This window comes from Mastigoproctus giganteus, chromosome 13 (genome assembly GCF_048544385.1).
Source record: "Mastigoproctus giganteus isolate SK-2022 chromosome 13, ASM4854438v1, whole genome shotgun sequence".
NCBI classification, from domain to species: Eukaryota; Metazoa; Arthropoda; class Arachnida; order Uropygi; family Thelyphonidae; genus Mastigoproctus; species Mastigoproctus giganteus.
Window position 1 is genome coordinate 74,259,764 of NC_143587.1, and position 25,067 is coordinate 74,284,830.

Here is a 25,067-nt window from a genome sequence, read left to right on the forward strand (position 1 = left end):
ACTCGACCACCATAACAGTTCAAACACCGCAGAGAAATCAACAAAAATGGCAAGAACGTATTTAGAGTTTTCAGAGTTAACTCAAGAAAGGAATTCACCGACTGCTTCTTCAGTTCCTCGTCCAGTTCGGAAACCATATTGATCATCTGATACAAGAGAAGTGTTAGTGAAAAGAGAAGTGAGTCTTATAGCAATCAACCTTTAAAGTGTTTTGGCCAAATGCAATAAGAGCAATACAATGGAAGGACTTGCCACTCGGGGTGTTTGAAAGTTTAGGAATTAGTTTAAGAAGAGCTGTCTTTCAGATAACAGGGAAAGTGCTTTCATTCAGACATTTGTTGAATAGAGTCGGAAGAACCGTTAGACGTAGCTTGTGGAATTGTTTGATAAAGATGCCCTATGAAGGTCGAGGCCTGGACAACCAGAGTTGTTAATTTTTAGGACAGCTGTGTCCACTTCCAGCTGAGTAAATGGCTGAGATTCAGAAGTAGTAGTGTAGGAGTTATTGAGCTGTCTTATTTGTTGATGAGTAGTCAAGTCATCCTCTGGGCGATCAGAAGGAAGCAGATTTTCCAAGATAGTGTCGATGGTGTCCTTCCAGTTGAGAGTTTCGGTGCCGTTTGCAGGTACCAACCAATAAACAGCAGGGGAATAGAACTTGTTCCTGGTGTAGTTTTTGGTTATCTTAAATTATATCTATGAAGGGATATAGGGTGTGATGTCTAAACTTGCAGATGAGTAAAGATCAGTAGAGTAGTTAATGACTGCCGCCAAGCACAGCTTCTTCAGAGTGACCTATATAAACTTCTAGGATGGTCAGAAAAGTGGCAGCTATATGCTTTAATTCAACAAAATGCAAGGTCTTACACCTGGAGAACAGCAACCCCAAAATAACTTATACATTTGGAGTTGAACTAAAGTTAGTAGTGGAGGAACGGGACTTGGGAGTTACCATACGGTCAGACATGAAGTTGTCCGAGAATTGTGGACAAGTTGCAATGTTGCATGGTGTCCTATCGATGATTTATCGAACATTTGCTATTACAGATAACAACGTCATAATCACATAAAGGTGATTTTATAACCTTTATTGTGATTAAATTATAAACTATTTTTTTAAAAATTAGTACTGAAAAACTGGTATTTTTGTATCAATACCGGTATCTGAATACCGGAAAAAAATGGCCGGGATTCTGATATTGTAAGCCCTACTCCCTCCCTCTACTTTATCTACTGAAGGGCTCCATGAATCTAATAGAACAAATTTATCTGCAAAAACACCTATATCTCCCAAATGCTTCCTCATTCATTTCGCAAATATATGGAGTGTTGAGAATCATAGTGGTGTAAGTCAGTAATTTTATATATATGAGCTGTTCATATTTCCTGCCTTCTCTAGGCATCCACTGTTTAGTTTCATAATAAAGGAAGTCAAAGTTGCAGTTCTAACCAAGATATGTCAGCACTATTTTGAATAGTTAACAATATGGTCTGACTTACACCATTCTGTTCCTAAACAGCTTGTATGATGGAGTAAACAGATTGTATGTTTCAAGTTTGTATTGTTGTAGCAAGATGTCTTTTCATATTTCGTATTTTCATGGAGCAAGATGTCTTTTAAATTGAAATCTCAATAAATGGAAGATTTTAAGTTGTCTTTTAAGTTGAAATCTCAAGAAATGGAGCATGTCAAGAGGCCAACCAAGTATAAAAAGCATGCCAGGAAACTTCCTTCAGACCTAGAAAATGTAAAAGGAAAGAGTCAAAAAAGAGCTGTAGCCAGAAGACTTCACAATTCAGGTCAGGCATATGTGAACTCAAAAGGAACACAAGTTGAGTGTAAGCAGTTTGAAAATTTTGATTGTGGTTGTAAAAAAATATGCAGAGTCCTTAACAGAAGAGGAAAGGAGAAAGCAATGTGATAATTTTATACCCATGGCCGATTTTTCTCGACAGAATGCATATTTATGTAGTCTTATACATCATGAACCTAAAAAGCAAAGGTGGACTCTGAATGGCAGTTAGGGAGGAAAGCAATGTAGAAATCTGTCTTACATTAAAAAAGAAACCACAGTACATATTTGTAAAAAAATTCTTTCTCGACATTTTGTTGTATCTGATGGAAGGGTGACAAGAGCTTTAGAAAAAGTAAAGAAGGGGGAAGTCTGCAGGAGAAGATTTAAGGGGTAAACATAGTGGCACAAAAGATAACTGACAAACAAAAACAGTTACTTAAGGATCTCAATATTTTCCCAGCATTTCAAAGTCATTACACTCGAAAAGATAATCTGAACAGGAAGTACCTTAGCCTTGACTTGAACGTAAGAAAAATGTACGTGCTTTATTGTGAATGGTGTGAGCAAAGAGAGACTGAACCTCTTAAAGAGTATTACTATAGACATGTCTTCAACACAGAATTTAATTTACATTTTTACTTTCCTTGAAAGGATACTTACAAGGCCTGTGGCAAGTATAAACAGTTGATTGATGTAGAAAAGGACAAAGAAAGGACATGTGATTTGGAGGGGCAACATGTTTTGCATTTGGCAAAAGCAGAGAATGCAAGAAATCAACTAAAGGGCTGATGGGAAAAGGCCCGAGGAAATTCTGACAGCTATACAATCATGGTAGATTTACAAAAAGCCCTGCCATTCCCAAAATTAACAGTTTCTGAGGCCCTATAGGTGCAATATGTACTGCTATAATTTAGATTTGCATGACATCATAAATAATCTTGGCTACATGTACATTTGGAATGAGACCATTGCATCCAGAGGTTCACAAGAAGATTGCTACTTACCTGACTAAACATATTAAGTTGAAAAAAAAAAAAAAAACCCATGTGATGATATACAGCGACACATGCACTGGCCAAAATCAGAACATCAAGGTATCCTTATTGTTCATGAAACTGATTCAAGCAACTTCAGTTGAAGTCATAGAATTCACATGGTTTCTGGTCGCTCTTACCTTTCACATGACTCAGACTTTGGGCTGATTGAAAAAGCTGGGAAAAACAAGATTATCTCTGTTCCGGATGGACGGTATAATACTATGAAGTCTGTCAGAAGACAACAGGTTTATGATTGTAAAGATGCAACAAGATTACTTTTTTGAAAACAGAAGCTCTTGAAAAAGGCATAACAAAACAGAAGAAGAATCTTGAAGGCAAAAATGTAAACTGGTTGAAAATACAATGGCTCCATTATGAAAAAGGAAAATCCATTCACGATTTTCTACAAGTGTATATTGGATGAAGACATCCCTTTCAGGGAACTGAATATCAAACCCAACAAGGAGGGTCGACTTAAGGGCTTGAAAAGTACTGAACAAGAAAAGTTGTATGATGGTCCCAGAGTGCGAACTTTCTAAAGAAAAGAGACATGCTATACCTTCTCAAATACATCCCTCCAGTTCACAATGCCTTCTTTAAAGGTATTAGAAGCTCAAAAAAAAAATTTGCGATCTAGGTCACTTATCTGACTATGAGGAAGAAGATGAAACAAACAGTAGTTTGTTTGTCGTGACTGTGTTTTATGATTATCGAATTAGTGATGACTTTAATTTCTTTTTAAAACAAAAAATTAGACCATCAATAAAAAGCAACTATAATTTTTTTTTTAATTTTGCAACCATCTTTTACATTATAATTAAATTTATTATGTTCATCTTAGCTTTTTTATGATCTTTCTGCAGAAAATAAGACAATCTTAACTATTTTGACAAAAAATTCCCAATGTGCCTATTGCTCAGGTTTTTTAAAATTGTTTATAGTGTACTTTTTACAGGGAAAAAATATAATCTCTTCTGTATGAAATCATAGTTTTGATTACACAGTCATATCTTTCCAGTAATTTAACATTTTAAAATAGGTAAACTACTTAGAAACATAATGGTGTAGGTAAATTATATAAACACTGCTGTCCAATATTAACAAATATTGTCAAGCTTTGTAAATTTTTAAACTCCATGTGTATCACAATTCATTAAATTAAATTTTTTGAGTTTTTTATGAATGCAAACAAAACATCTTGTTCTCAAAAATTAGAATACACTGATTTACACCACTATGAACCTCAAACCCTCCATAAGTCAATTCGAATTCAATGATGTCCACCACTTACAGTCTGCCAGGTCCAATTCTGTAAAATCTGTCTGTTGCCTTTATTATTCTCCAAACTGCAATAATCACTTGGAACTCTGACTTTCTCCGATCCAACTTTCCTAACAGTGAAATATTTTTCCTTGGTGATTTTAATGTTCACAACACCAGCTGGCTTCAGTTTTGTAGTCACGTGAACCTAGCTAGGTGAGATGCTATGACTTTTGCAATAACTAATGATCTCGCACAGACTGTTCATTTACCTACAAGAATACCAGACAATTCTAAACACACACTTAATACTCTTGATCTTTTTCTTAAAAAGAACCCTTCAAAACACAGGTTTGAGGTGAGTGGTCCTCTGGGCACCTCAGATCACAACTTGGTGATGGTCTCTTCTCCAATGGTGCCTTTCTCTTGTAGTCATTCACGGCATCATGTTGTTTGTCATTACAAGAATGCAAAATGGGATGATCTGCAAGATTTCTAGTCTTCTTTTCCTTGACTGGATTATTTTAAATTTCCTGATGTTAATGTTTGCTTAGACATGCCAGTGAAATTGTTATATTATTATTCTAGGGATGAAATCCTTTATTCAACCTTAAAATCAAGTCCATTACTTAAACCTTGGTTTTCTAATAAATGTGCTAAGGCTGCTCAAGATAAGAACGCTTCACGTGGAATTTGACTTCTATCCAAATCTCCACACTCATTTTCTGCCTAACAAAAGCTTGCAACAACTGGAAGGCACTTATTAATCAATACAAACTAGATTTTGAACAGGCTAAATATGGGAAACTTGATTCTCGTCCAAATGGTAGTTGAGCATTCTGGTTTCTTGCCAAAACTATTGGCTGCAAATTTTGTCCATCTATACTCCCACCCCTGTTAAAACCTGTTAGTTCTATTGCCACCTCAACTAAAGAAAAAGTCAACTAACTAGCACCCTACTTTTCTTTTAAGTGTTGTATTGATGATCTTGGTAAACAACCTCCTACCATTCGCAGTACACATGATTTAATACTTCCTGTGTTCTTCCATCTTTAATGGAGACTACAGGAGATATTGAATGGAGTGTTCCATCTTTGATGGAACACTCCATTCAATATTCACTGATGGAAGAAGTTTAGATACCAAAATGTTTCTGATCTTGCTCCTGTTCTGTGTCACCTTTTCACACTTTTATTCCACTGGTGTTTTTCCTTCTTTTCATTGCATTTACCTCTACTCTTTCCAAAGCAATGAAGAACTCCATTAACCACCAACTCCTAAACAATCCTGAAACCTTCCATCTGATTAATGATCACCAATATGGATTCCATTGGTGTTGATCCACTGGTGATATACTGACTTATGTTACTCATCTATGTACAAATTCAATGGAAAAGTTTTATGAATCTTAAGGTCTTCTAAACAAGCTTCCATCTTATGGACTGCCTTTTGCAACTGGGTATTCAGTTTTCTCTCTGACTGCTTGCTGCAGGTAATGGTAGATAGCTCTCTCTCTCTCTTGTCTAACTTTTTCTACTAATCTGGTGTTCCCTAAGGTTCAGTTCTTTCTCATACTCTTTTTTGCTTATATGTTAATAACCTTTTACTGATTGGAAATCCTATATGTGGTTTTGGTAATGACAGCAGCTTGAGAAACCGTTCCCTGCCCAAACAGTTTCACCTTCTCGAACAATTACTACCACCACTTCCTTAAGATTTACAGGTAATTCTCCAATGGGGCAAAGATAACTTAGTAATTTCAATCCTTCTAAAACTAACTTCTGTCTTATTATTATTATTAGCTCTATGGTGCAAGGAAGCCTGAAGCTTTTGCTTCACCAGCCAAAAAAAAAAAAAAAAAAATTCCAGAGTTACGCTGAGAGAGAGTCAAAGTAGAAGGGAATCACCAAGAAAGAGAAGAATGATGATATCCAGCTCAGGACCCTGGGTTGACCAAGCCCATACTCACCAGATGTGAGCACCTGGGGTTATATCTCGCAAAACAAAGTCTACTGCTCTTATGCTTATTTTCGATGACACTCAGATCTCTAGACAAGATCATATATCTCCTTCAGTATGGTGCCTTCTATTAGAAAAGGGATGACAATGAAGAAAAGTGGACAGTGACGTACCCAAATATACCATCTGCAATTTGTCCCATGCCTCACGGTGAAGTACTACCTATTCCTGAACCACCTGACTGTTTTCCTGTACACTCTGGTGAAGACGAAGACACTGATGAACGTCAACTTGATATACACAAAGTACAGCAGCTGTCTACATCAAGGAATCCACAATTTTGTCTAAACCTTTATCCTTCTGAACCACATACGATCACAGAAAGTGAGCTTAATAACTTCGTCAGGGATCTCGAACTGTCAAAGAATGAGGCAGAGCTTTTGGCCTCGAGGCTACAACAGTGGAATCTAGATCATTCTGTTAAAGTGACATTTCAGACTCGAAACAAAGACCATGATAAATTCTATCGAACAGAAGGCGAACCCACTTTTTAAGGATGTTGATGGTCTAATGGCAGCAATGAACATGAGATGTGTTTCCAGAGAATGGCTATTATTTATAGACGCTTCTAAGGTTAGCTTTAAGGCTGTGTTATTGCACAATGGAAATATGCTGCCTTCAATACCTCTGTGTATGCCGTTCACAAAAAAAAGAAACATATGCAAACATGGAGAACATCCTCTTAGGTGTACACTATCAGAAGTATGAATGGCAGATGTGATGATTTAAAAGTAATCGACTACAAAAGGGTTACACTAAGTATTACTGCTTTCTCTGTGAGTAAGATAGTCCTGCCAAGGATATGCACTGCAAGAAGAGGCATTGGCCTCAATAAAAGTCATTAACACTTGGAATGAAGAACATAGCATTTGAACCTCTGGTAGATCCAAATAAAATTTTGCTTCCACCACTTCACATCAAACCGGGGCTCATAAAAAATTTGATGAAGACTTTGGAAGTGAACAGTCGCACATTCACATACTTGCAAGAGAAATTCCCAAGACAGAGAATTTACAGAGAAGATTAAGGCAGGTGTTTTCATCAGTCCACAAATAAGGCACCTTTTCAAGGACAAACGGTTTGAATGTGTCCTTAGTGATAGCGAGAAATCAGTGTGGAAAGTCTTTCTAAATGTTTCGATTGGTTTTCTAGGAAATGTCAAAGCCAGCAACTACTGGCAGCTTGTGGAAGATCTCTTTACTTCTTATGAAAAAAATGGGGTGCAACATGCAATGAAAGGTGCATTTCTTGCACTTGCGCCTGGATTTCTTCCCTCCAAACTGGTGAGCGCTTCCATCAAGACATCACAGCAATGGAACAAAGATACAAATATTGTAATTGGCTTGTTTCCGAATATTTAATTCCATTTTCTGCCTACACCAGAATTTGCAACAATTGTATGGCAGTTATTATTCAGTCCAAACTAGATTTTGAACAGACTAAGAGTAGAAAACTTGCTTCTTGCCCTAAGGGCAGTCGAGCATTCTGGTCTCTTGCCAAAGCTGTTGGCCGCAACTTTTTCCCATCTCTTCTCCCACCTCTATCAAAACCAGATCATTCTATTGTCACTTCAGCCAAGCATAAAGCTGACCTGCTAGCATCCCATTTTTCTTCCAACTCATGTATTAAGGATTTTGGTAAAACACCTCCTACCATTCCCAGCATGCTCCATTCAATGCCTCATATGGTCTTCCGTCAAAAGGAAGTCAAGCAATCTTCATGCTAAGAAAGCTCCAGGTCCTGATGGTATTTCTCAACTTGTTCTCAAAACCTGGGCTCCTGAACTTACTCCTGTTCTTTGCCACCTTTTTTCATTTTCTTATTCCAAAGGTGTTTTTTTCTTCTACTTGGAAATTTGCTCAAATCCAGCCGGTTCCAAAAAAGGGCAAAAATTAACTTGCATCCAATTATCATCCCATTGCAATTACTTCTAATCTTACTAATGTAATGCAGAAATCAATTAACCGTCAACTCAAACTATCTAGAAACCTTCCTTCTGATCAACGATCGCTAGTATGGATTCTGTCAGTTTCGATCCACTGTTGATATTCTGGCTTATGTTACCCATTTATGGAAAAATTTTATGAAAAAGTTCATGAAACACAAGCAGTAACTTTTGACCTCTCAAAGGTTTTTGATTGTGTTTGGCATAAAGGTCTTCTAAACAAGCTTCCATCTTATGGTCTGCCAACTGCTTTTTGTGCAGTTGTTGTTTTTTGGAGCATTGGCAACTAAGGCCATATTGCTCAGGGAATATGCGGTGGTCATTCCCTAACCTTTCCGCATCCTCCGTATTTGGTGGTGACGGGCTCGAACCCCGGTCTAATCAAGAAGCGTGTGCTACGCACTGCTGCTCCTTCCCACCTGGCTACGGAGGCGCCACTGCTTTTTGTAATTGGTTATCCAGTTCTCTCTCTGACTGCTCACTGAGGGTGATGGTAGATGGCTCTCTATCTTCTAACTTCTCCACTAATGCTGGTGTCCCCCAAGGTTGTTATTTCTCCCACTCTTTTCCTCTTGTATATTAATGCCTTCCTTCCATTGAAAGGAAATCCTATCCATAGTTTTGCTGTGATAGCACATTGCATTCCACTTTCCAGTTTGAGAAACCTTGCTGTGCTCAATCAGCTTCAACTTCTCAAATATCCGCTACCAATTCCTTAAATGCCAATCTCCAATAATTCTTCAGTGGGGCAAAGACAACTTAGTTTATTTCAATCCTTCTAAAACTCAGTCCTGTCTTATCTTTGGTGACACTCTGATTTCTAGGCAAAATGATATATCTCTTTTGGGGATTACTCTGACTTCTAATCTCTCTTGGCACAAATATTGCATTCTCTGCATCTAAAAAACGTGGTTTTCTCTTTCGCTCTCAGTGTTACTTTTCTTCCAAACAGCTGTTCACTTTGTAAAAATCCGCCCTACCATGGAATATTTTTCTCACATCTTGGGTGCTGCCTCCAAAACCTCCCTCAGGCTCTTAGATTCCATTCAGAAGAGGGCAGTTAGTTCAATTAATAACTCATCTCTAACAGAGTCTCTCCACTGTCTGTCTTACAGATGTACTGTTTCTGCTGCATAACTTTTCTACAGATACTTCCATGGGCACTGTTCTTCTGAATTGGCTTTATAATTTCCGCTCTTTCTTTCAAAACAGTCTGAACACGTGCTGCCACCAACCAACAGCCATTTACTGTTCAACTTCAAACTCACAGAACCAACTTCTCATCTTCCTCGTTTATTCATTCAACTGCCGTTTTCTAGAACAACCCTCCTTCATACATATTTCCTGAAAATTACAGTCTACAGTAGTTCGAAGGAATTTATCAGGCGAAGGAATTTATCACGGATTATATTAAAATAAAGGGGGGGGAGACTTTAGAACAAAATGGGGTATATAAGGATTTGATCAGTGGGAAAGAGAGTAAGTTGGTCGTTTAGCGAGCGAGTTGGGTAGTGAGTTTTTTTGGGGGAAGTGTAGTGGCAATCTTAAGAGATAAGCGGTAGTAGTCTACTAGGAATATGTCTAAAGGGGTATAAATCAGAAAAGTTTAACTGGAATAGGAGCAGCATAGGCAAGGAGGGAATTTAGCTGAATGCGTGAAAGATGACGACAACCAGATAGTCCGTTAACACAGGATTTCAATCTGATAGTAAAAGATGGGGAGAGGAAGTACAGAATAAAGGAATGCCGAAAATCAAAACCCGAATGGAAAATTGTCCTAAACCCAAGGAGCTGGCCCAACCTGGAGAAGGGGACAATTAATTGTAAGTACTCTCTATCATTATTATACCTAGTCCAAGATATAGTTCGGGAGAGAAGTAATGTAATGTTGGGACTTTTTTTTTTTTTTTTTTGTTAGTTGTTGGCGCATCAGCTTCTGTGGCCATAATGCACCTCTCAAAGTTTTTGCATTTTACTCTGATCCAAGCCTGAGGCGGAATTCGAACCTGCGACCTTTGGGTTGCCAGACAGGCACTTTACCCACCTGGCTAGCCTGGTCGGCAATATTGGAACTAAAGAAAATGACAAAATAAGGCACTCTGTATTCCTGTCTGCGAATGACTTGATTAACCTGTGCGATGGAAGGAGAACACCCAACTGATGTCTTTAAAACTATTGAGAACTGTAATTATTCCTTGAGTAAATGAGATTTATATAAACTTTGGTATCTGTGCATACCTGAGGAGTTTATTTGTACTGGACAATTAGTTGTGAAATTAACCCTTATTATTAATTACAATAATGTATGTACATAAGTTTGAACCCTTATATTAAACATGTTACAATTAACTATGTGTATTTGTCAGTTTGTCTCACTATTCTAGATAATTCAAAATCCCTGGACTTGTATACGTAGTCAGAGGCCCAAAGGTAACATATAGTTACCTAAATAAAATAACAGTAGGTGGTAAAAATATATATATAAATTAATTAAATAATTATATATATATATATATATATATATATATATATAGTACAGAGAAAAGGTATACGCCTACAAACCCTTTATTTACCTCACTGATCTCGTTGCCCTTCTCTGTACTCGTTTCAGCAGCTCCACATCTTTCCTAAAATGAAGCCTCCAGACCTGTATGCAATACTCAAGGTGTGTCCTGACCACTGCCTTATTCAAAGGGATAATCACCTCCTTATCCCTGCTAGAAAAATTCCTGTGTATCATTGACAAGACACTCTGGGCTGCTCTGACAGCCTGTCTTGCACTGCTCAAAAAACATATCTGACTGCATAATTACCCCTAGGTATTTTTCATTCAACACTACCCTGAGTGTAGTACTGCATAGTTGGTATGTTAGACTGGGTTTACTGCTACCCATATACAGTACTTTGAATTTGTCAAGGTTAAACTTCAGTTGCCACCTCTCAGCCAGTCTGCCCAACTTTTCTAGATCCTGTTGCAGTAGCACACTGTCATTAACAACCCTGCCAACCTGCATATCTTCTGCAAACTTGGACATTAAGCCCAACATACCTTCATCAATATCATTGATAAATATAGAAAATAACAATGGGCAGAACTCCGAAACCTGGGTGAATCCAATAATAATATTAGTCCATGAATAGCAGTGTCCATTGATTAACACTCTGTCTTCTCCCACTCAACCATCCCTTTATCCATAGCAGCAACTTGCCCTTAACAACTTCTCATCTTCCTACATGTTGCTACAATTTGTACAGTAGTCTTCCACATGCAACAGTTTCAAAAACTTTCCTGAAATCCAAGCATATGATATCAAAATTATTTTTTGCATCCAGTTCAAAATTATTTATCAAAATTATTTTTTGCATCCAGTTCCTTTGTGACCACATCAGAGTATTCAATTACATTGGTCAGCCAAGACTTCCCTTAACAAACCCATGCTGTGTCTGAACTATAACTGCAGTCTTGTCTAGATGATCCAGCAATGCTACTTTAACCAGTGACTCCTGGAACAGAAGTTAAACAAAGAGGTCTGTAATTACTCTTTATCGCCCTTTATTCCCCCCCCTTTGTGAATAGGAGATACACGTGCATATTTCCAGTCAGTAGGGAGCTCCCCTAAGTCTAAGGATGCTCTCATAATTATGGCTAAGGGTTATATTGCTACTTCTTTTGCTGCCTCCTTTAATATAACTGAATATATCCCATCCACCCTATGTGCCTTTATTATGTATAACTTCAACAATTCCTCTTCCATTTTGCTCCCTGTCAGAGTTTGATAAGCTTTTGGCCTCACTTCCCTACAGAATTCATCATGCGTGAATGTAGATGCAAAATACTCATCCAGTTTGTCAGCTACCAGAGCATGATCAAGTGGACCAACTTGATTCACCCCCATCTTTCAAGAGTTTAAATAAAGAGGTCTTTGCCGTTTTTCTTTGTATGTATTTATTGTATAAATGTACTCAGGGCAGTGGAAAATGAAAAACACCTGGGAGTAATTGTGCAGTCAGATATAAATTTCTCTGAGCAAATCAGAGAACTTCATATCGGACTGCACTACATCTTGAGTACTGCATACAGGTCTCGATGCGTCATTTAGGAAGGATATATATATCTGCTGGAACAGGTGTAGAGTAGGGCAACGAGACTGGTGATGGGAACCAAAGGGTGATCTTACCAAGACAGGCTTCAGTTCTAAAAATTGCAGTGTCTTGAAACTAGTTACCTGTGAGATGGTCTGACTGAGGTTTTTAAGATTGAATGGATTGAGCAAGCTCAATGCTGGTGGCATTCTTTCTCTTGTACAGACTACACACATGGGGTGTAAATTCAAATTGAGGAAGGTTGTTGTTTGGTTTTTAGGAGCATTAGCAACTAAGGCCATATTGCTCTGGGATATGCGGTGGTCATTCCCTGACCTTTCCGCATCCTCCGTATTTGGTGGTGACGGGCTCGAACCCCGGTCTAATCAAGAAGTGTGTGTGCTACACACTGCTGCTCCTTCCTACCTGGCTATGGAGGCGCCTAAATTGAGGAAGGTTGATCGCAAGATAGATGTGAAGAGGTTTGCCTTCAGCCAGTGGGTGTCTGGCTGATGGAACAAACTTCCATCTGGTGTTGTGGAGGCGGGCAGTTTGAATAAATTCAAGGAAGAACTAGACAAATTATTGGAAGTGGGGGGACAGGTAATGCGGGAGTTTTTTTTTTCCTTGAATCATATGCCAACAATAATAATAATACTCATTAATGATATTTATGATACTCATTGATATTTATGATACCTATGATACAATGACATTAATGATACTCATTAATGTGGGAGTTTTTTTTCCTTGAATCGTATGCCAACAATAATAATAATACTCATTACTGATATTGATATATGCATCTAAAGTTCAATGTCTAGTTTGCTTCATGAACTGATTGGCATACTCTTATTAATGATAGTAATCAGGATATTCTACTTCAACAAGACTTTGTTAAATTATTTGGATGGGCTGATAAATGAGAGCTGAGATTTGACACTGGGAACTGGAAGGTCTTATATGTGATTGGAATAATTCTAGATAACATTCTGCTTGTGATTAAAGAATAGTAAATAACAAAATGGACTATGGAGTAATACAATATGGTATGAAATTTTCTGAACAATGCAGGCAGATTGCTAGGACAGCTCATAGATTTCTGTCAATGATATAAGGAACTTTTCCATAAAAAAAAAAAAGACATGATTATTCCATTATGTAAAACAATGGTTGAGTTTCACTCTGAATATGGCAGTCTTTGAATCTCCTCTTTGGGAAAGATGTGGCCCTGTTGGAGAGGGTGCAGAAAAGAGTAATAAGACTAGTTAAGGGAATAAAGGTATATTCTTATCAAGGGAGACTTAAGTTTTATAAGACACGGAAACTAGGCATTGGCAGGAAGACCTAATTGAGGTGTCCTAATTTAAAATCTTGAAAGATTTGAGTAAACGAAACAGAATTTTTACATTTAGTCACATATCATACACAAGGAGCACATTTAAACTCAGAGGGTATAATTGTAGACTAAGATGTCTCAGTTTTCCTTCAGTCAAAGATTGCCTAACTGTTGAAATAAACTTTCCTCTACTTGTAGAATTTAGAAGCTTATCTAAATTTAAGGAGAGATTGTATAAATACTGGAAGGAAACAGATAAATGACATGAGAGAAGGTGACAATGGTTACTTGTATTTTTTTTTGGCTGGAGCTATATAAGCTTGCTCTCTTGCATCATTCTGCCAATCTGAGTGGTCAAGAGGTTGTACAGCAGTACATGCATTTGTGTTCGCTGTGGTTCAAACCCATGTGACCAATAAATATGCTGTGTCCTTGTATTTTCCATCTTATAACCTCTTTCTCTCCTCTTTCTCCATGTGGCTATCGCAGAGCTCTCAGCTATATTCTTGTAATAACTTTATTACCATAGTGGTCTTATAACAAGAAATACTGTCACACAGAGTCAAAGGCCCTTGCTTTAACAAGTCTGGTTCCTTTTTCGGCAATGCAGACCTTAATTTTTTTTTTTTTTTTTTTATAAATGAAATGCAAAAATTCCTTTACTGTCTGATCTTGAGGAATCTGATGAATGTAAAGAAAACCTCAGGAAGCAAAATAAAACCATTTGTTTCATTTTGTTTGGTTTCCATTTAACTTTCCTTGAGTTGACTGATGTTTTCTTTAAGGTTCAAACCATACATCAATAATTTCAGTTATTCAATGTTAAAAGGATGGCAACCACAATGCGGCTCACTGATAATTTTTGCCTCCAGGAAGAAGGTGGAGCAGCAAACAAGCAATTTTTAGTTTACCAAATATTCCATCAAAATATAAACTGTACCATGGTTAATGTTACCAACACATGCAATCTTATCATAAGTCAATCTTAGATCTTCTTGAAAAATTTATTGAATTTTTTTTTCAATAATTTTGTTAATCCTCTAACATATTGGGGTCTTCCAGATTAAGAAGTGTCTTCAACACTGGATTCCCAATGAAAAAATGTCACCACTGAGAAATCAAGATGTGTGTAAGCAAACCTATTGCAAAGTTTGGTGGATTTCACATTCAGATTTGCCACAAGTTTTTAACTTTCCAAAATTTTCTCTGCTCCTCCTCTTTTGTCTATACAAATGACAAACATTGTTCCAAATCCTTCTTAGAGAGGCCAATCTATCAGTTTTAGCCTGCAAGTGAATTATACAGTATTTGTGCTATGATGCTTATCTAGATGCTCCAGAACCTGGGTAATGATTGTTCTGCCATCTGTTTTTTTTTTTTTTTTTATGAAAACCCCAAACACGAAAGGTATCAAAACCTATAGTACTTAGTACCGTGCATGGGTTGGAGGAGAAGTATTGGGGGGGGGGATGCCGGAAACTTTGCTCTAGAGACTAAACATGGGTTTCACCACTTCAAGCCTCCAATAAGCAAAGTGGTGGTATTTCACCGGTTGATGAAAGTCATCTACCATGCTATCAGGAGACTAGCTGCAGCTGGCCTCAGCAGCTCTCAACAATTTTGTTCACCCTTGCAGCAGTAACATACTACAAACACTACTGGCCTTGGCTGTAATCACTACCTGGCTAGGTCTTTTCCTGGATTCAGCCATTAACCAACTGTCCTAGAATCTCAACCAACATGAACAGTAACGTTCTGGGTAAATCAATCAATGAGTGACAGGTCCAATGAAGTCACGGTATTACTAAACAGGAATGAATTAAACATTAAATTGCAAGTGCTATCAGAACAGCATAAAACAAGTGTGTATTTGGGGGGGGGGGGTAGTTTGACTGAAAGCATATGCCCCCTTAACCAAAAATTTGAAATTAAAGGAAAATTACACGGGATGCATTCTAAAAAAAAAAAAAAAATTCAAAAGACTGGTCACCATGCCCCACCTTACGATGGTACCTGGATAAGCCACTAGTGTGAAATAATGGCAAATAAGTAATCAACAATTGCAAAGAAAGCTGCTCATACATGTGATATAAGCATCAATTAAGTCTTTCTGATAAACTGATTTGAAATATTGTCTTCATTTGTAACAAATAATAGCCCATGTTATATAGGCCGCACCAAGGGAACTGCATCCTCATTATCTTCACTTCCAACTTAGATTGTTCATCAATTAGCATTAATAGAGGCATATGATGCAAGAAAGCAAGCTTATACAGCATCAACCAAAAAAAAAAATAAAAAATTCCACTTCACCCCTCCTTTCGTTCGAAATACCTGTCCAGCTGAGCCTTAAATTTATTTAGGCTATCACCTTCCACAATAATGGATGGAAGTCTGTTCCACCAACCAACTACCCGCTGGCTAAAGGCAAATTTCCGCACATCTATTCTACATCTGTCTTTCCTCAATTTGAATTTATGCCCTCTCAGGTGATTATTCTGAGCAAGAGGCACAATCCCATCAGCACTGAGCACGCTCAAACCATTCAAGGCTTTATACACCTCTATCAGATCACCTCGCCGGTGCCTATTCTCCAGACACTAATTTGCAAAACTTAAGCCTTTCTTCGTAAGAGCAACCCTTTGTTCCATTCACTAATCTTGTTGCCCTTCTCTGTACTCGTTCCAGCAGCTCTACATTCTTCTTGAAATGAGGCCTCCAGAACTGTAAACAGTACTCTAGGTGTGGCCTGACCATTGCCTTATACAAGGGAATAATCACCTCCCTATCCCTGCTAGAAAAATACCTATATATCATTGACAATACACCATGAGCTACTCTTGCAGCCCATCTGCACTGCTCAGAGAACTTCATATCTGCCTGCACAACCACCCCCAAGTCCCTTTCATTCTCTACCACTGTCAGTGTAGTACCACAGAGTTGATACGTTGCTCTGGGGTTGCTGTTTCCCATGTGTAGTACTTTACATTTGTCAATGTTAAACTTCATTTGCCACCTCTCAGCCCATTTGCTCAACCTTTCCAGATCCTGTTGCAGCAGCATAGCATCAGTAATGTCCTTAACAACCCTGCCAACCTTCATATCATCTGCAAACTTGGACATTAAGCTTGATATACCATCATCAATATTATTTATGAATACAGAAAACAATAATGGACCCAACACTGAATCCCGAGGGACTCCACTAATAGCATTAGTCCACAACGAGCAGTGTCCATTGATTACCACTCTCTGTCTTCTCAACCACCCCTTTATCCATAGCAGCAATTTGCCTCCAATGCCACACTGCTCCAATTTGTGTAGCAGTCTTCCATGTGCAACAGTATCAAAAGCCTTTCTAAGATCCAAGTATATAATATCAAAGTTATTCCCTGCATCCAGTTCTTTTGTGACTGCATCATAGTATCCAATCAAATTGGTCAGGCAAGACTTCTCCTTAAGAAAACCATGCTGTGTCCGAGCTATAACTGAAGTCTTGTCTAAATGATCCTGCAGTGCTTCTTTAACTAGCGCCTCCATTAATTTTCCTGGAACAGAAGTTAAACTCACAGGTCTATAATTACTTGTGTCAGCCTTTGATCCTCCTTTGTCAATTGGGGTCCATTTGCACATCTCCAGTTTATGGGTACCTCTCCCCTGAGTCCAAGGAAGCTCTCATAATTATGGCTAAGGGTTTGCTTACTTCCTTTGCTGCCTCCTTTAATATAACTGGATAGATCCCATCCACCCCAGGTGCCTTTCTTGTGTTTATCTTCAACAATTTCTCCTCCACTTTACTCTCAGTTATTACAAGATTATCTAGCTTACTGCCAGAGTTGAATACACCTCCGGCATTCCCCTCGCTGAATAACTCCTCATGTGTGAATGCCGATGCAAAATATTCATTTAGTTTGTTAGCTACCTGAGCAGGATCATCAACAGTTGAACCATCGATATCAAGTGGACCAATCTGATTCATCCCCCTCCTTCTGGAGTTTACATAAGTAAATAACCCTTGGCTGTTTTTCTTTGCATCCCTTGCCAAAGATTTCTTGTAATCTGCCTAACCTCCTTGTAACTTGTTACAGATCAACTTATATCTACCATAGGCTTCTGTGTCACATGTTAATTTATATGTATCCCATGCTTTTTTCTTTTCTGCCATATGTCTCATTAGTTGATCTGACACCCATTTAGGCAGTTGGGATGGCGCCTGGTACTCCTCTAGGGTCTTGGGCAGGGGTCACTGGAATTTGACAAGCCTTCCTTTCGATGGTACAGTGGGAAAGGAAACTTTCCGTAATTTTTCCTGCACTGTATTTAGAAGCCGGGAAAAAACATCAAAATGGTGCCGATAAACACAGAACAGGACCAAAGCACCGAAATAAATCGGCAGTAAATTAATTTACACAGAAAAAAAAACTAATTTTTTTTTATTATATACTATCACATCGAATGGCGGAGAGTGAAAGGAAACTTACCCAACCAGCAAAAATAGCGCTAACGCAGCAAAAAAGTAATTTGTCTGATAGTACAAGAGGTTATTGTGTATTCTCTTCATCCATTTATCCGGTTCTTTAAAATTTGGAATCTGAAATCTTGCTGAATCAAGAAAAAAATCATCCAATGACCGGAGAGGCGAAATTTCAACATCATTCGTAGCCATCTTACATTAGTCAACGCAAATAAACGTAAAGTACTAAAGACATGCACGGCACAAAATACCCAATTTTCTTGAGAATAACAATTACAAAATAATACGACGTAATTCAAGAAATCCAATACCACACAAGACAGCCGAGTGGAACCAATATATATATTTCAAAAATGTCCCTAGAATGCTAAAACTATATCCCTCTCTTTTCCCTATACTCGCCCAGAGAGTATTTTACTCGGTGACATCGCCCACATGATTAGCGCATTGCTTACGAATACCGTTTCTGGATACCATGCGTGGAAAAGGCCTGCGATCTATTCCCATAAACAAAAAAATTCATTTCTTGTCCTTACAAGTGGAAATTTTTTTTTTTAGCCTTTTCCACACCATTTCCCACCCCTTCAAACTCTTAACATTCCAGACTGTTGTTGGTAGATCTTTTTTTTTTTTTTTTTTATGAAAGCCCCAAACACGAAAGGTATCAAAAACTATAGTACTTAGTACCATGCATGGGTTGAAGGAGAAGTATGGGGAGAGGGGGATGCTGGACGCAAATGTCGTAGATCTGAAATGCTATGCCTGTGCTAGCGGATTTTAATTCGTAAACAAGTCTAGGACGAACTCCTTGTCCATCGGGAGTGGGGTGGAGATACCTCCTTGCAGAGCAAGTTCAAAGTGAGTTGCATTTCTGCCCTCCGGCTCGAAAGTAAATTTTAAATTGCGGCCCTGGCTTCAGTTTGGTATAAATGCGTGCTTTCTCCTCACGAAGTATGGCTTGAGGTTCAGACTGGTTCAGTCTGAACCTCAAGCGAAGGTTTGGCTTGGTTCCGCTGGTCTGTGTCTTCACCGGTCTTCACATTTCTCTCAAATGTTATAATTACTTAAATATTAGATCCGAATTAGAAAGAAGTAGTATTGTATTAAATGTTGGTTCTCTTCCAGAATTATTTTTAGATAAAAGTTTATTTAAATTGTTTTTAGAGTTTATAAATAAAACTTTTAAAAGAAGAGCCAGGATTCTATCTACAAATGGCATATCACCGCGAGGTCTGGAGGAAACTGAACGCTTTGGACAGCGTTACGCACTGTTCATCTTTAGACTAAACCACAGAGCATTACTACTGTGTTTGTAAGGTGTGTTAGTTGTCTGACGGCACCAGGGGTCTCCCCTATCTCCGCGTTGTACTCTGTTTGTACATCACAGTACTCTGTGGAGGCCAGAGATTTAAAAGGGTGTGGGGAGTGAAATGTCATGTAGTGTTTTTTTCTGTTGTTCTTCTGACCATTTAATGTTGGGCCCCTAATGGGACCCACCGTTGCCCACACTTTGACACGATGAGGCAGGTCAGGCACACAGTAGATTTTTAATTACTCTGGTAGGCCCTACTACCTAGTTTCCGAAGATTTCAGTTGCAGAGACCTATAGAAAAAAAAAAAAAAAAAAAAAAAGAAGCACTACGATCAATTTACAGCCGAACTGGGGAGAGGTGTAAGTGATAGGGTTAAATTTTGCGCTAGTTCAATTAAGTTACTTATGAGCATATTATGTTAAGTTTGAGTAGGAGGAGAGGCTGAAGGCTGGGGGGGGGAACAGACAGAGATATGGTAACAATACGGAAGGCATCCCCTTGAAGATCAGTGGGGACAGGCCCCATCGGGAGAAGAGTGGAGAGGCAAGGGAGGGGAGGAGACGGGAACCGTCCACTCTCCTCCTGCCAGGGAATGGGGATTTAAAGAAACCAGGTTAGGGCACCTGGTTTAGATCGCCAAATGGCAGAAGGTCAGATTCAGGATGTGGTTCTTCCTAACACACCGACTTGGGAACTAGAAGATCGTTCCATTAGTTGGTATTTGTCATACTTCAGTTGTATTTCCAGTTCTTCCATTTGCTAGTTTCGGTTTTGGTAGGGAATATTGTACTACTACTACTTGGCGCATTGTGGGTAGTCAGTTCTGGTCCATCAGACATGAGGCTGATTTGGGACATATCCATCATCAGTGTCGTGTCGCCATAGGCATCCTCATCTTCGTTCATTGCCTTTTCGATTTAGTAGCGCCAAGTTTAGGTGTCATTTCTGGGTGTTCAGTCAGTAAAGTTTTGTTGATGGGGGCACCATTCCCTAACTTAGGTTCTTTGCTGCTCTTTTCTTGCTCATTTGGTGCGAGTCTAGGGTCTACTTTGTTAATCTTCTGCATTGTTGTGCAGCGCAATCAATGTCCTTCTCCTTGCGAAAAGATCCTGCGCAAACTTACTGAACGTTTTGTATTCTTCTTCCGTGTACAGTAAAAGGTGTTCCAGATTACAAGGACGGTGTGTAGTCTTGGTGATCAGGATGCTTCGGAGATCCTCATAATATTCACATTCATACATTTTGTGTTGCCAAGTCTTTAACTCTCCGCATCCACAATTTGGGTCGTCTACAATTATCATATTATTTAGCTTGGAATTTATGACATCATGACCCGTCAGTAGGTATGTAGTGTGTAATCGTGGGAAGAGTCAATGTGGGGTTCTGGAGTAGACTCTGCTGACTTGAAGTATGACTTTTCTCCTTTACAGGAGTTGGACCATCTCTCTTGCCATGCCTGCCGCAGGTGCAGCACCAGCCGCGTTTTTTCCTGTTTCCGATTATTCGCCGGATCTGTTGCGTATCCCTATGAAGGTCGTTTGGATTCCTCTAGAGAGCAGGTACATTAGCCCACACCGCACCACCTCTAGATCAAGGGGAAGCACGCCTGCCAGGGTCTGTAGGGCATAGGTGCCCACCGTACAGCAGGCACGAGTTATGGTGAGTAGAATACTACTGTGTGAAGTATTACTACTCTGTGAGCAGAGCCGTGCCGAGGGTGAAGCGAACGAGGCTCTTCCCTCAGGTTAAAAGCTGAAAGGGGCGCCAAAAGAAAAATTAAATAACTACCAACGTTGCCATCATTAACAGTAGGGCGTAATTTTTCATTCTTGCCTGAGGTACTAAAATGGCTCGGCTCGGCTCGGCCCGGTGACTGTGCGGCTAAACTGCAGTAGCTCTTCTTTGATGGTCATGCTACGCACTTCTTCGGTTTTATTCAAAATTTTAATATTGTAGTTTATATTGTGATGTAATTATTCAAAATTTAATAATTATTGTAAATGTAATTCATTTTATCATATGAATGAATTGTAAATATTGTATACATATAGATACAATATTTACATTTACGTATATTATTACATATTTATTATATTAATATCTTTTGTTGTACTGTATTTGTTTCATTTTTATATATATATTTTTAAATTTATAAACTAATCTTTGGGTAGTAATAAATTTTAGGAAATGAAATTAATACACATGATATTAATTTCATTTCCTTCGCTAAAATGCGCCACCAGGACTTCTGTCCTAAGTCCTGGTGGCGCATTTTAGCGAAGTGCCTATGTACATGAATATGTCCATTATCAAACATGTGAACATATATAATGAACATGTCCATTATCAAACATATCGTGTTCCACAGGCCCTGAATACATGTGGAATCCACTTTATGGACGGATTTAGGACCTAAAAACAATGAAAAAAAAAAAGAGTTCACGTAAATATAGGACTGATTTCGCCTTGTTTCCCAGTTACAGCCAGTTTTGTATCCCAGAAACGATTTGCTTACGTTTCGAGGAAATACTCAAATGACCGCCGTACGCCTGTATATAAGCCTTGAAACGCCTCATCATAGCACTCCTCACCTGCTCAAAAGTTCCAGGTGTCTGTTTGATTTGCTCTCAGCCTTGTTTCACACGTAGGCAGAGCATTTCAATATTGTCAATTGATGTAGAAAAAAACAATGGCTTTCAGATGGTCACACAAGAGACAATCCAGGGATTCAGGTTCGAGGAGCGGGCAGTACAGGAAATGGGTCTTACAAGACCTATACGTTTACTAAGTACTCATCATCCAAAAAAATTCTAGCAACATGCATAAAACACGTAGAGCAGAGAACCATCTTGCATAAAACCACATGCGGCAAAAGACATCAATTGTTACTTCTTCCAACAACTCATTTAAATGTTCTTTTAAAAATTGCAGTAGGATGTTCCTGTTCCTCTTCCAAGTAGAATAATAGGTCCGAAGGAATTGTTACTGGTCTCTTGATTGAACACAGGCACGAGGATTTTCGACAGCCCATCGATGAGCGTTGTGAAAATTGACCACACTATTATTAGTCAATACAGTTTCATCAGTAAACAATACAGCAGATAAGAAATACTGATCACGAGCACACATCTGCAGAAAACAAAAAGCTTCTAGTGGCGGGAAGTCATCCTCAGTAACTCCTTTGTAGTCTCTGAAGAGAATATGAATAAAGCTGTTGGTTACGTAAAATTCTTCACACAACCATGAAAGTGCGTTCGATACACAAAGGTGGGGGGGGGGGTGTCCTTCGTTGTCTTAGAGTTGCAAATTACCCTCAGTTATTATAACATCTCATAAAGGAATGCTTTATTAATCGCTCTGTCCAAATACAAACTAAATACTTGCCTGAATCCAGACATATTACTCGAGGCTGCTCACAAAGGTCTATACTTGGAGCACTAGTGTGGAACTTAGTCCCAAATGATTGGCTTCTCCTCAATGATGACCTGACCAATATAAATAAAAGAGCTTACGCCATTCTTATCACGCAAATTCCAGAAGGAATCTAGAAACTTCCTCAAATAATATTCTCTACAGACTATCTGACTGAGCCACACAAAACAAGCTCACAGCTTCAGTGACATAAATAAAAATTATGACCTTTGTAAGGAAAGACAAAATTATGTCAGGTCGACAGTCATAAAATATCAAGTCAATTCGATTCCTTTTGTGTCCACACACAAACATCTTGGTATTCTCCTAGATGTCCGTCCGGCCTTCCCTACGCAAAGCATCTCTCTAAAAAGATTAGGAACATTACAGCAATACTCTTCAGAATTTCTTGGAAAGAATGAGTAATAAAACACAATACTCTCCATAGCTTGTATCGTACTGTCTTTATCCCAATTCTTTCACAAATCTCCTCTACTTTGTTTCAAAGGGCATAGTGACATAGTGTGACATAGTGTTTTTTTGACAAGCGGCACCGGTGCTTTCGCACAACTCCGCATTTGAATCTCTTGTGAAGTAAGACAGTACAGTACTGTCAAGGCCAGATAGCATATGTTAGTGTATGTTCATGTTTGCTTAGTGCGGGTTATGTTGTTCATCTGGCCACTTGGCCTAGGGTTCGTGGAACACCACAGACCGCTAGTTACCGTCACTGGCACTGGGAGTCGGACCAGGTATGTGGGAAGAGAACTCTGGCTGGCCGACCCTGGGGTTCGCCTGAGCTTCCCAGGGAGAGAGAGCCAAAAAAAATAAAAATAAATAAAATAAATTTAAAAAAAAATAATAATAAAAAAATAAATATAAAAAAAAAATAATAATAATAAAAAATTAAAAATAAAATAAAAATAAAACAAAAAATAAAATAAATAAATAAAAAATAAATAAATAAAATTAAAAAAATAATAATAAAATAAAATAAAAATAAATAAATAAATAATAAAATAATAATAATAAATAAATAAATAAATAAATAAATAAAATAAAAAAAATAATGATAAAATAAAAATAAAAAAAATAAAATAAAAATAAAATTTTTTTTTTTTTTTTTGAAATAGGAGAAGGGGTGAGAGATTGAGGTGAAGAAAGAAGGTAAGCAGAAAAAAGAGGGCGAGGTAGGGTGGGCTCCCACAAAGGGGGGGGAGCCCACCCTACCTCAGGAAGAAGAGAAAAGATTGTGAGGTCAAGTGACCCACAAAGTCAGATTGCCTAATAGCATGACCCTGCATTTGATGTCAAATGCCAGTCCCACTCCCAGAGGAGTATTTATATGAGTTCCTACACAAGTAGGAAAATCGGATATTGTCCTACAACTTGAAGAGAAGAGGTGCTGGCAAGGAGTGGGTCCCACATTGGGCAAGGGGCCCAGTGTCAGCAATTTAATCTTCTTCATCCAAGGGTGACTTGTAGGCAATGAGCAGTGTCCCACACTGGGTAGAGGACTTGGATAATCTTCTCTTAGGGGATGAGAGGAGGCACATGGATTCATGAAGCTCGAGGATTGCTTGGAGTTCTTGTGTCTATTGTAGAAAAGTAATTTTTGGGTTCGTGGGTTTGTCAGATAGTTTCCTTTGTGAACGTCGAGAGATTCCTGTTAGGTCAGGATAAAGATCAATATCCTGTTTGTGTTTTCTTTGATTCCATTCAGGATATGTTCTGTGAATTGAGTTTTGGGTTCATTATAAGATGGGGGTGCGTTGAACAGTTTCCTGTAGGTGAATTTGGCGCATTTCAAATACACTCTGGGCAAAAGTAGTGAAGGCTTTGTAGTTGGTTTCATCAATTATGTAGAGATGTTCCTGCCCACTTGGTATATTTCCAGTTCTGGTAATTAGGAGACTTCTGGGTAGATCATAAAGAGGGCAATTATACATGAGGTGAATCCAGTCTTCATTGTCACCGCATGTGCACAGAGGAGAATCGGTGAGACCCAGGGCATGCAGCTTGGCCCGAAACGATCCATGACCAGTGAGGAAGAACGAGACGTGAAGGCCTGGTGAGTACCACGGAGGAGGTTTTGGTGCAGTTATCATAACTTGTGGAAGAAATCTTTTAGTTGTTTCACCTTTGGTTGTTTGCTCCCAAGATCTTTGCCAATGCTGGAAGAGCTTAGAGTAGATCTGTTTCATTTCGTTTTTTGGATCATTAGCAAGATCGAGTGTTATATCCAGAATGGTGGTGGAAATTCCTCTCTTTCTTTTTGAATTCCTCAAAGCCGCGACGAATAACCTCCAGGTCCAGAGGAAGAGTACCTGCTAAGACCTGCAGGGCAGGATTACTGACTGTGCGGCAAGCTCTAGTCACAGTGAGTAGGA

The 25,067-nt window shown here is 38.6% G+C and overlaps 1 protein-coding gene across 2 annotated transcripts in view; it reads right to left on the reverse strand.

Moving 5' to 3' along the window:
- The window catches only part of Jwa (PRA1 family protein Jwa), a 75,445-nt gene extending 57,236 nt beyond the window's left edge, over positions 1-18,209 (reverse strand). For both annotated transcript variants that reach the window (XM_090387596.1, XM_090387595.1), the window contains exon 1: positions 17,961-18,209. In XM_090387596.1, coding sequence (XP_090243722.1) covers positions 17,961-18,145 — 185 coding nt within the window. In that variant the 5' untranslated portion in view covers positions 18,146-18,209. The remainder of the gene's footprint in view (positions 1-17,960) is intronic.
- Positions 18,210-25,067: the final 6,858 nt, after the last annotated feature.